This window comes from Mytilus californianus, unplaced genomic scaffold (assembly GCF_021869535.1).
Source record: "Mytilus californianus isolate M0D057914Y unplaced genomic scaffold, xbMytCali1.0.p SCAF_5, whole genome shotgun sequence".
In the NCBI taxonomy this organism is placed as follows: Eukaryota; Metazoa; Mollusca; class Bivalvia; order Mytilida; family Mytilidae; genus Mytilus; species Mytilus californianus.
This window is the reverse complement of record NW_026262701.1, coordinates 79,287,411-79,301,035: the sequence shown is the minus strand read 5'-3', so window position 1 is coordinate 79,301,035 and position 13,625 is coordinate 79,287,411. Positions and strand designations below refer to the sequence as shown.

The 13,625-nt window shown below is 32.7% G+C and overlaps 2 protein-coding genes across 4 annotated transcripts in view; one reads left to right on the top strand and one right to left on the bottom strand.

Annotated features, from left to right (window-relative positions):
* Window positions 1-13,625, bottom strand: part of LOC127701473 (zinc finger protein 507-like) — a 323,989-nt gene that overhangs the window by 142,315 nt on the left and 168,049 nt on the right. The window lies entirely within an intron of this gene.
* Window positions 8,573-13,625, top strand: part of LOC127701526 (core-binding factor subunit beta-like) — a 43,006-nt gene continuing 37,953 nt past the window's right edge. The window contains exons 1-3 of the mRNA XM_052205423.1: window positions 8,573-8,772; window positions 8,897-8,983; window positions 11,411-11,530. Coding sequence (XP_052061383.1) covers window positions 8,611-8,772; window positions 8,897-8,983; window positions 11,411-11,530 — 369 coding nt within the window. The 5' untranslated portion in view covers window positions 8,573-8,610. The remainder of the gene's footprint in view (window positions 8,773-8,896; window positions 8,984-11,410; window positions 11,531-13,625) is intronic.

Here is a 13,625-nt window from a genome sequence, read left to right as displayed (position 1 = left end):
GGGGGTGGTTGAGCGCCCACAAACATGTTAAGCCCCGCCACATTCTGTATGTGCCTGTCAGCCAAAGCCAGGAGCCCGTAGTTCAGTGGTTGTCGTTGGTTCATGCATGTCTGTCGACTCATATGTGTATTTTGTAAATTGTTTTGTTATATATAATTAGACTGCTAGTTTTGTCGTTTGATTTTTTTCAAATTTTTCACGTCGGGGACTTTTATAGCAGACTAAACGGTATGAGTTTTTGTCATTGTTGTAGGCCGTACGGTTGCCTATAATTGCTTACATCCTCTTCATTTGAACTCTGGTGAATAGTTGTCCTATTGGCAATCATACCGCATCTCCTTATTTTTATATTATATACCTGACTTTTAAACTCTTGTCGTCCTGAACATGAATGAAATATTTGTCACTGGACGTTAAAAATAATCAACCAACAATCAATTAGTTTAAACTCGTGTATTATAAGGGGGAAACCATTTGATATTTATTTTTGTTTGTTGGGGGGGGGGGGGGGGGGTTGTATATGAATATGCTGCCCTGGTAAGAGCTGATAAAATAAGCATGCATAGCGACAGATTAAGATGAGAAATAAATCCGCAAACATCCTCCTGCCCCCTCCCCAGAATATCAAATAGTCGTCCCCTTACTGTTATTTTCCGGCTAGTTATTATATTTATCCAGCTTATCGTACCAACAGGGATGTCGTAATAAGGATTCCATACGATAAAAACGTTTATCATACAGCTCACATTCTTTTATATCTGCATTCATAAATTTATTAATGTCATTTGAAAGACGCCATGTTTGTTATGTGCCTCTGCCGTCTAATCTGCTGATTTAAAAGGAAGTGGTATGTGGTGGTAAATAGAAAATATCCATTTCATTATTTACAGTAGTTTATTCAAGATTAACGGTAACATGTGAGGCATGGCCATGCAAAATAAGTAATAATGGTCTCTGTGAAGAGAGATTCGGAAAGTGAAATGTTTCAAACCATTTCCCAAAAAGCAGTCCATCTAGGTGCGTTTCCCATACTGAGTGCTAGACTTAATTTTTGATATTTGAAAATAATCATTGGTGGAATTATTCGGGCTTCTGCACTCACATAGCATAAGGCCGTAACATTTTCACCACGTTCACCGTTAGTTTTGGAATGTATATTTTTCACCCTTTTGCCAACAGCTTATGAAGGATCAAATGAGGAGCGGATTTAGTCAAAGTTATTGTTTTTAAGGAGCTCCTGAAATATATTTCAGTAACTCCATAATTCGAATTCAGGATGTCCATAAATCATTATTCAAGACCTCCAAAACTATTTATGGAGGTCCACAGTTATTTCAGGACCTCCACAATTGTTATTCGATTTGAGGATATTCTTATTCATGCGTTTACTTTTCTACATTGGCTAGAGGTATAGGGGGAGGGTTAAGATCTCATAAACATGTTTAACCCCGCCGCATTTTTGCGCCTGTCCCAAGTCAGGAGCCTCTAGCCTGTTAGTCTTGTATTATTTTTAATTTTAGTTTCTTGTGTACAATTTGGAGTTTAGTATGGCGTTCATTATCACTGAACTAGTATATATATTTGTTTAGGGGCCAGCTGAAGGACGCCTCTGTGTGCGGGAATTTCTCGCTGCATTGAAGACCTGTTGGTGACCTTCTGCTGTTGTCTGTTCTATGGTCGGGTTGTTGTCTCTTTGACACATTCCCCATTTCCATTCTCAATTTTATATCATAAATTCTAATTATGGAGATTCTGAAATATTTCAGGAGGTCCTTAAATACAATAATGTTGACTAAATGCGCACTTAATAGGATCATGTCTAGTTTATCCATTCAGATCACCAAGCTTTTTAAAATATGCTGATATATAAAATGATTCGGATTTGCACGGTACTGCGAGCTGCACTTCCTTCAAGATTCCAGATAGCTAGACATGGATGAAGATCTCTGAATCCTTGTCACCAATCCTATCCAGCTGTCTACTTTTCTTTATTAAAGGAACACTTTCTTTCAGATCTAGCAACGATTTCTTAAGCCATGCTGTGTACGAACATCGCTTTTGTTCAGACGAATTTTTTTTCTTTCATTTTCGAGATATGACCAACAAGGATTTCTTCCTTTGTTACTGTTCGCAGTGTTGTTTTAGTTACTGAGATTCCAAATCCATGTATTTCAGCCGTCTAGACAGTGTTGTCCTCTGAATATCGTATAATTAATTTTGTTTAGACTTGACTTGATTTAATCTCTCTGACAGGGACTTTTAACTCCATTTCCTTCGCTTCGTGGTCCATCCCTTCTTCTACTTAGCCATGAAAATCTGTAAGTAAAATTTGAAAAATAAATCATATTTATCCAAGTGAGTAACAGTCAGTAATTTTTTTTTAATACTTCCGATTTATACGTATGCACACAATTTCTTGTTTAAAACTAAGAGCTGGATATAAAAAAGTAGATGTGGTACGATTGCCAATGAGACAACTCTTCACAAGAGACCAAATGACACAGAAATTAACAACTATAGGTCACCGTACGGCCTTCAACAATGAGCAAAGCCCATACCGCATATTCAGCTATAAAAGGCCCCGAAATGACAAATGTAAAACAATGAGTATGGTTGTTGCAAATGGGACAACCATGCACCGACGATTAAAGAACACGAGAGAAATAAAAGCCTGAAAAAGAATCAATTAAGTGCAAAATTAAGAAGTATGGACAAATACTGGTCGACTCAGAGTCAAAATAATGTGTCCGGGTAGGACAAAGTAACATGTCTCCTGCGACCTATAAACTATAGGACGTTACAAATCTAACTCAGCGTGTCAGTATTGTACAAAGTATGCCGGTTCATAATGTTATATCGCATTGACATGTTCTCGTCCTGATATGCATGTAATAGCTGCCACTGGACGTTTAACACCAATCCATCATCGTCATCATCTAAAAAATAAGCCAAAATATTAAAATTTGTAGCTTTCATACACAAGAAGCGATGAAATCTAACATGCATTATCACGTTAATAAAATCAACTTCATACCTAACTTTCAAAAAAACACATAAAAAGAGTTTAACGGAAAGATCGTGCAGTCGTTTCCAAAGTTGTGAAAAGTAATCTTCAAAAGGTGAATGAGATCAATATTTTCAAAAAAATCAAGCATTTATATATGCAGATCAGATTCTCAAGATATCATAAACATACACGTGAAGCTCAATGTGTGACAAGTTTTATAGTTGAAGGAGTTACAGTGCACGTGGATAAGAGATATCAATTATCCATAAACTTCTTATCGATAAGCACTCATTTATATGAGGGTGTATAAGAATAAGAAGATGTGGTATGATTGCCAATGAGACAACTCTCCACCAGAGACCAAATGACATAGAAGTTAACAAATATAGGTCACCGTACAGTCTACAGCAATGAGCAAAATCCATACCGCATAGTCAGTTATAAAATGTCCCGAAATGACAAATGACAAACAATTCAAACGAAAAAACTAGCGGCATGATTTATGTACACATCAATGAACGAAAAACAAATAGCATATACAACAACAAACGACAACCACTGAATTACAGGCTCCTGACTTGAGACATGCAGGCACATACAGAATGTGGCGGGGTTAAACATGTTTGCAGGGCCTAACCCTCACTTAACCTGGGACAGTGGTGTAACAAGTTGTTTAGCTGTCAAATGAGCCTGAAATGTTAAGCTTTTTTAGAAGTGTACTGTACATTCAGGAATTATTTCGTGCATTCATTATTGTAATTCTTGAAAACTGAACAAAAACGCATGATTTATATTTGCCATTTGATAAATATATGTATCAGATATTAGAATGAGAGTTCTTATTATTGCGATACGCACCCAGTCGCATTATTCGCATTAATAAAAACCTTGCATTAATATTTTTAATTTACAGTATATGATTAACAACATTTTTTTACTATCTAAAACTGAGGATAATAAATTGAATGATATATACTTAAGATGTGATACCTTGAACAGGATATTATTACTCATATTGAAGAAGAAATAAATCTATGTTTAAAATGGTCCTCTTGTAGACATTTGACAGCAAAGAGCTCTGTTTAGGCATGATTTTGACAACAAAGAGCTCTGCTGTTTCTTTAATCGTCTCTCTCGAACGTCTGAGAGATAATTTAATTTCAAGGGGGTCTTAACTTATACGAAATGAAGTCAACTTTGGTTAATAAATTTGTCACATTTTTTTGTCAGGATTTTTTTTCGGCAGCCCTATGTATCTTCCCAATAAGTGTTTTTAACTCTATATGTGGATCTAGTACTTCTTTTCCAAAATATGAGTTTTGAATAGAAAAAACTCATCAAAGATACCATTAAATTAGATTATATCATTTGTTTCGCCAGACGCGCGTTTCGTCTACACAAGACTCATCAGTGGCGCTCGAATCAAAATAGAAATATATAATCGTTAACCCGACCTAAGCACGGAGCATTGAAAGCTTTACAGGGCACTCCTGGAATTTCTTAAGCTTGGTAAATTTGTTAGATTTCAGAAAAATCTGAATCATTGTATTGGTCTATTCCACACACACCTCACTATCGTCCAAAGCAATAGGAACATATTTTGATATTTTCATTTAGATGTTTGTTTATTGTAGTAAGGAATCTTATATTTTATACAGGTATTTACTTAGAGAGCTATACATGTGAAAAAGATTAAAATACACAGTTTAAAACTTCTGAAATATATCATTTCATCGCTGCTTTAGGTCTTTCATTTTGATTAAGCCTGAACCTTTGAACTTTATTTTCAGTGGGGTCAAGTTCACTGGACTTGCAGATGGAGATCGAAAAATGACCCAGTAAATGTTTGTGTAGTACTTAGAATGCTTGACTTCTTTTGAATACTGGAGTCCAGACCTCTTACAATAAACAAAACAACATCCAATAAGAACATATGTAAATTTGTCACTTTTCACTAATATCGGTAAACACAACAGTGTCATATACCATAAAAACCATTTCCAGAAAAATGGAACTGGTATAAAAGTGACAAGAACACAAGTACATTAAAACAAAAATAGATTATACTGTATCAAAGAATGCCCGCAGCTACTGAAAAAAAAAGCTGAAAGTACTGATCCTGCTGCTACAAAAACCATGCCGTCCTACACTCTAATCATGTATTAGATATACCTTGAGGGCGTTAGCCCGAATTGGAGTATCTTATTTACACCAAGATATTATTGTCAGTGCAGAATGATAGTTTTCAATAATTTAGGAAAGGGGGGGGGGGGGTGTCTTTCAGCGATTCGACCATATGTTATTGAAAAGTGTGTATGAAGGGTATACAATTTTATTTAGCGACATCTTGGTATAAATAGCCTTGTAGGTGATAACCCGAATAATTCAGTCGTTATATTCCGCTGATCTACGAAGGCTACATTAACCTCGTGTGGGAGAAAATCGGACACGGAAAGGGCTTGAATTATTCGAGTTATGTAGGTGACTGATACTTTTGAGTAGATTTCATACGGTAACATTACACACTGTTTAGGATTAAAGGATCTTGTAAAATGGCCAGAATAATTTCTACACAATTTCAATGGAAAAAAATAGAAAATAAAATAAAAATGTTTGTCTTTTTGGTTAGACTATATAAATTATCGAATAGATGTCTATCTATACAAAAATATCAGACGTTTTATTTAAGGTGTTACTTTCTTAATTTATTCGAACTTTTTTTCTTTTCCATTTACTTTGCTTCAGTTTAAGCAGTAAATAAATAGAAAACCAGATTCTTATTATTTCCCCTTTCTTCTTTTCTCTTTGTATGATTATAGTAAGGGGCATGATTGTCAGAAATGATAAAAATTCTGCCGCGTAACGATGCAATATTTTGTTAATAATTATATGCTAAAAATTCGATATTTTTCCGATCAAAGGGGTACGCCCTTTATACAGTTCCCTCCTCAGAATCCGCACTCACGACTTCTTTCCCAATTGTCAGTCATTCAAACAATTGTTTTTGCAACTGCGTACATCCGATGAGATTTTTGTCTGCAGTTGCGATAGCAATTACAATACAATGGATTTTGCAATCGTGTACAGCAGATTTTGATATGTGTTGTTTATTTCATCTACAGTACCGATAGCCCGTAATAGCTACTGTAATATCTATTGGTCCTAGGTAATAGGTGCAACGGAAAACTTATAAAGTTACCATAGTTGTGGGACTTTACAATCTAGTTCATTTGTACATAAATACAAATATCACAGTAGATGAAGTAGTACTAATGCTATGCTTTATTATTGATAAATTAATTATTTTATACATAAAGTAAGTACATTTTTTAATCAGTATATCTACAAATTCTTTTCAGTTTTATGTGAAAACGTCAAAACACGAAAAGGGGACCTTTTTTGTGTACATTTCGTAATCTGAGCCCCCCTCTAATATCGATAAATAGACAAGTACTTGCTTACATTACGATAATCAATTTCCAAAACTTTACAAATGAAAAAGGTTGATGACGTTGTGGTATGATTGCCAACAAGACAACCCTCCATCTAAGGACAGGGATGTAAACAACGATCACCGTACGACCCTCATCAATGAGCAAACCTGACACTGTAAAGTAAAAGGCCATGGGTTAGAAAAATGTAAAAAAAATAAAAAAGATGAAACTTTTTAAGTTATATAGCGGACTGATTTAAGCTGGGACTAATACATATCTCAAATCCCAGATTTAAGCTTTTAACATTAAACGAAAACAATTATTAACAGACGTTAACCAACGACAACCATGCACTGACGTTACCATTGGCACATGATACAAGATAACTTAACCCCCGTTTCATTATGGTGAAGTACATTCCATATTTGCTAAGGGAGACTAAAATATCACGAAAAGAAAACAAAAATTAAGAAACAAAAATGAGAGATGTACAATAACATGTGATACTCAGAAGTGGCAGAGTCGATGTTTTGCCATAAAAAAAATAATAATTCGAATCTAATGGTTGAAAAAGGCAGTTCACAATACGGTGTACCATTAGATAAATATTGTTTCTCTGATGTCCAACTGAAATGCAATCGGGTGTTTTTTTAGGACGAGTTTCTAAACACTTCTTGTCATATGTGGTAAAGTGAATTTTGTTACATGAATTGCTTACGCTTCAGGAGCACCCGAGTTCAACCCGGTTCACGTTACTCTGTCTTTACGTAGAAAGATTGTCATATCGTCTGTTTTAGTTTTTTGCCATGGCGTTATCAGTTTTACTTCGACTTATGAGTGTTGAATGTCCCCTTGATATCTTTCGCCTGTTGTTTGACTTAATAACAAATCATTCATATAGAAATAACATTGGAAGAGCAGCATGTCATAGGTACTAAATATTCAGTGTTGTCATTCCTTTACGGCTGAAGTTTTCCACACTTAAACAACTAAATTGCGGATATAGTTAGCGAAATGACGAACGGAAACAACGATCTGAGTACAACCAATATAACAAACAGAGGAAGAGAAAACAAATGAAAGAAAAATGAATGTGTTAAATACGAAATTCCGTACAAGCTAATAGCTGGTATGCTTGTTTTTAGCACACCAGAAAGGACACAAAAGTAGATTAATAGAAAAACAAAGGATATGGAATATCCATCCATGGCACCAAATCAGTACATGAACAGCAAAAAAAAAACTAAAAAAAAACGCTCACACACAAAAAACTAGTTTATTTCAGAACGAATAATTTGTAGGCTTGGTTCCTAATGCATTTTTTTTTTGCTGGAATAACAAATTTGGTCACTGAATTAAAATGTATTTTGTCGTAATTTTTTTTTTAAATTTCAGGATGATTGTAAACTTGCTTTCAGCAGAGAAAATAACACGAATAAGTTACATATTAAAAATAATAAATCATTAAAAGCTAATTATTATGCAAGATATTATGAACTTTTACATTTACAGTAAACAAAACTAATCCCAAGAAATGAATATGCCTGTAGGTAGGTGTTTTCAGACGCTCCTGTACATGACAATTCTTTATTAAATTTTTATCACCTTCATCCTCCTTTTTTCTCTGTTAAAAAAATAAACTGAAAAAAAAAACAGTTTCACAATTGTCAATATTTGTTTGGTGGTGCATATCGCAATCACGTTTTCAACCTTTATACTTTTGCTTTGATTGTTTTGAAATTAGTCAACATCGCAAGACTAAACAACATGAAAACATCACGATTTTATATAATTAAGTCATTAACATAACTAAGAAATTTCTGATAATTTATCGAAGTCTTGTTTTGTTTACTATAAAATCGGTAGTAAGTTGTAAATGTGTAGTAGAAAATCTAGGCCACGTCATTCCATAAAAGGAATAAGCTAATGAATTATTCATGAGATATACCTTATATGGAAGATGATAATGAAATATTGATCACGTCGTTTGCATAATAAGCGATTTCCGCTTACGTAGCGTAAACACTGAATTCCCGAAGTCGACAATATCCAAATAAGGTAGTCCCCGGAGATCTCCGTGATCCCGAACATTCATGAATATATTTCCGTCAACCAATCGGAACAGTCGGTTGTATTTCGTCACACCGAGAATATTGTTGTGATGTAGTAATGAATGAAGTGACCTCAGACAGCATGCTTTCATTTGTAGCGAACACGTTGTGTTGCGAAGTTGGAAATAATAATTTTAGAACTATGCCAAGAGTTGTCCCTGATCAAAGATCTTCGTTTGACAACGACGAACTATTTAGAAAATTAAGCAGAGAGTGTGAGGTAGAGAATAATATAGTGTTTTCTTTCTTACCTGTGGAGTTCATATAAGTTCATTCATTGTACCGTGTCGCAAGTTTTACCAGGAATATATATATATGTATTAGGATTATGTCTTATATTTCAGGTAAAATACACAGGATTTAGGGATCGACCAACAGAGGAGAGACAACTTAGGTTTCAAACTGATTGCAGGGAAGGACACGCAGAAATAGTAAGTGTTGTCACTTTTCACACTTAATGAACTTTTTAAGTTGCGGTAATATGTAATATGAGTAATTTCAGAAACAAACACTTTTCTTTCCAATAGCATGGAAGTTTTCTTAGCAAGAAAGGGCCGTCCTTATTATTTTGTTAGCTTAACAGGTTTTTCAGAAAATTCAACTCTTGGAAGACCGAAAAATTAAGACCTACCAAAGTTATTGTTGAGTTTACAAAAATAGATTTTTTGGAAAGACCAATTCTATCCGCTTTTATTTACAACAAAACCGCAGATATATACGTGTGTATATATATTGACTATTTACTACAAACGTAGAGGAAGTTATAAGTATTTCTTGTTTCCTGCTTCTTTGCCAACTACACAACTTACATTTTATTTAGCAAGTTGTCTAACAAAATTTCACATAAGAGACACTCCCATATTTTAAATATGTCTTTACAATGTTCCTTAATATCGGCACAGTTTCAAAGAAAAGAAAAGAGGAGAGTCCGAGACAAGACAAAGAAACTTCCTCCATTCATAAGTATTAGTCACGACTTATTAAGACTTAAGACGAACTTTGTATATTTACAAAGATTTTCCAACTATCTGGGATATGTACAAAAATTGGGCTCACCATATTTAATATCTGCAGTATTGAGTAAATATCAAAGTGAACCAAAAATGGGGCGAGAATTTTCAGAAGATGCTAATATTTAATTTATTTTTTTATAAAAAATTGCCACAGATTATATCGACTTGTGCATTTTTTTAAAATAAAAATTCATGTAACTTTTGTCCCCAAATGCGAGCGATTAAAACTAAAATGACACTATAAGCTGAAATCGGAGTTGAGCACCCTTTCTATGTATACCATTGACAGGCTAATCGAACGCACCCATTCTAAATCCATTGTAAAAAAATATTTATGTTTATTATTTGTCCAGATTTCTGTCTCTTGAAAACTAATTTATGTATAGTTAGAAGAATGTGTATAAATTTATATTGGTTTACATAAAAGTACATGGGCTTCGGTGATCATTTTGTCAACGTATATTTGTTCCGCCTAACAGAAGTTCCATTGGAAACTTTGTTATAAACAATGTCATAATATCTGTTCCTGTTGGAACAAATATTCTATACCATTTATTCCGATAGGAACATTTACTGTAATATTTATTCTAGTGGAAATAATATTCCAGAATATTGTTTCCATTTGGAACTTATATTATGAAGGAACTTCTATTCTGTGACAATTTATGTATATAGATCGATATGATTTTATCATAAGCAACTAATAACAACAAAAAAACAACCTTAAAACACCATTCAATTTAATTTGGGATATCCTTCTTAAACGAAACGTTATTGGATTCGGAATTTAATTTTTTGGGGAATAATTTCTGATTACTCCATGCAGTAAACTACAACGGTTGTGGACTCTAAATCCTGGAGTTTTAAGTTTCTATCTCGTCCTACGCTAAGTTAAAACAACAGTTGTATTGAAAGTACGTATGTTATACATTGTGTAGATGTGCTTTCTTAACTTTGTGTAATATAATTAAACTAGAAGAGACTACAAAATTTCAAAACCTGTTTTGGAAAGCAGAAAAACAATTCAGGATTAATTATTTTAATTTTTACAAGCTATTGTAATTTAAAGTATGTATATGATGTATACATTTATGATGTCTTCCTTTTTGGTAATGATTATGCTTCATCACTGCACCATTACAGATAGGAAAATGGAAAGAAATTAAGTCAAGTGGCCAATATTTTCCCAGCACTTCCTCCAAACTTCTTTATGAATACAAAGAGTATTGTTTATTGAGTTTTTGTTGTGAAATTTGAAAAATTAAACAAAACAATTCCAAATACAATATGCACAATAGGATATCAAGAAACTTTATTTTTTTTAACATTCTATGTTCTTTTGAAGAAATAAACAATAGAAGCTTCATTCCTATCTAAAATATATCTTCTTCCTTATATGGCATTTTTTACATTTTTGAAAAATTATCTTATTAGAAGCTATTGTGAAGTAAGGTTACTTTAAAACAATGTGTCTCTTATTATTCTAAAGTATCCAAACGATGACTACTTAAAAGAAAGTGACTGCTTCAATTTATTGAACTGCCTAAAGAATAAGATGCTGTGTTGAATCTTGTTTAAGCAGTCATGAAATCAAACACATTCACTAAGAAATGTTTTCCATGATTTTACAAAAAAAGTTTTTTAATAGATATTTATTCTACATGGACAGTATTCTACATAGACAGCTAATCCTTCTTTGTAACCATTACACTTTTCAATGTTGACCAAACAAATTTAAAATATTTCAAGGCATTATACATTAAACTGTTTTACAAATAAAACTCTTGTTTAAATAAATATTTATATGCAGGTAATTGACTTATTTTTCTTTTCCCTTTTTTAAAGGCATTTGTAGCAACAGGGACCAATATACCTCTTCTTTTTTCATCAAATGCCTGGTCGGAACGAGAAGAAGACCGATTAACGACACGAGAGTTTGTAGATTTTGACAGAGAACCAGGAAAAGTGAGTGATCGTTGTTGTAAAAGTACAAAATGAATGACATTTATATTTTTGAAATTTTTTACTGAAGTCTCAAAGAAACAGATTTTTTATTTTTAGTTCATTTATATGTTTTGGAGTTTAGCGTGATGTCCATTTTCATTGAACTAGTACACATTTTTGTTTAGGGGCCAGCTGAAGCCCGTCTTCGGGTGCAGGATTTTCTCACTGTGTTGAGACCATTGGTGGCCTTCAGCTGATTTCTGCTCTTTGGTCTTTGGTCTCTTTGAAACATTCTCCATTTCCATTCTCAATTTTAATAATAAGTCACACATGCTTCACACAGGAGAGAGGTCTTAAAAGGAAAAGCTATATACCATCATCAGACTTAGATTTCCATTTTTGGTTCCTTTCTATTTTTGGCTGGCTATCTCAGCGACCCTTTTCTGATATCTGTTTTCATCAGTACATTGTATTCGATTAAACAAAGCTATTTTTTCCTAACTGAAAATTTTAGTTTGTCCTTAAATGGACATAGGTCAACAATTTACCATACTGCATGGATTATTTGTGGTATATTTTGAATAAAAGAATTTTCTCATCTTTATTTATTAAGTAATTAGATACTACAGTTTTGATCTTTTTTTAAAAGCTAATGCATAGCTTTGTAATCATACTTTTGATATAAGTGAATAGAATCAATGGTTGTCCTAATTTTGATGGAATATGACAGTGCAAATTTGATGCTAAAAATTTTCCAAATTAAAGATGGATTTTTTTTGTTCAAGACAAAAGTTTTCTATTTAAAAAAAATAATACATGTACTTCATTGATGACATTATTGAACTACCTGAGTCAAGGGGCAATGTCCATTATGGTTTTGCCTTTAAACTGAAAACGGTTATATTTGTAGATTTCATATTGATAATTTTAAAAAATCTAGTTATTAAAAAATAAATATTTATGAAACTAACATATTCACAAAAGTACAATACACAATTGTCTATATGAATATTAAACAAGGAAATTACATATTATCAAACAGGAGCTGAATAAGTTCTCAACAATTTTTGTAAACATGGGGATCAGTAGGGGAGATTTTAAGTTTATGTAATACCAGTGATTCCCAATTTATAAATTGAAGTGGAAATCTTGCAATTTAAATAGAGAAACATTTATAGACCCTTTAAAACTATCTATATTCCAGAGTTATTATTCAATGTTTTTGTATGTACATATTATATATATATAATTATATATAGATGAGGGTTATGCCTTAGCCCTTTTCATAGTATTTTGATAAAATAGTTTGTAATGTCAGTTTCAAAATTTCCTCTAGTTATTTTTAATATTGGTCAGTTTTGCAATTAAGAATTGTTTTCACTGTCTTTAAGTACTAAATACACGAAACAGAAAAATACTTTTTATCTTACAAATTTTCAACAATTATATATGTTAACCAAAGTATAAGATAGATCCATGCATTAGGTTTGTTCATATATCCTGGTTGCAGACTATATAAAGAACTTGTGAACAAGTTTAGTCATTTCTAATTTCTTACTGAGTTGAATGACCATTTAAATTGATTTCCCAGCAAACTTTGACATATATTTGTTGTCTCTGGCAAAAGAAGTTATAATCTTTGTACCTTTATGTGTATTCTGCTTAATAACAAATACCATTCTATGATATTGAAATTTAACATGATTAAGCAAGGAGTGGAAGTAATTTTTCTTTCACCCCCATGTACATTTTTAGTACTGAAATGTATACATGACTTTCAGCATTTATTTTACTTTGTTATTTTTTTATGAGAAAATAACTTTAATTAACAATATCCTCATGTTTTGTTGGCTTTCTGATCAATAAATATGCATCAGTAATGTTTATTGGTGTCATCTGGTTTATTTCTTTTTACTGGCGAAGACTAATAATGTTTATTATAAGAATAATGTGACTACTTGCATGTTTTGGAATTTTCCCGATACTGTATTATCCTTACATAGTAGTGACATCATAGCGCTAAGTGTCTGTTCTACGTAATTCTGTAAGAATCAGATGATGATGGTAACAGAATCATCTGTGATTGTTTTAGAATGATATTGAAAAACTAATCAAT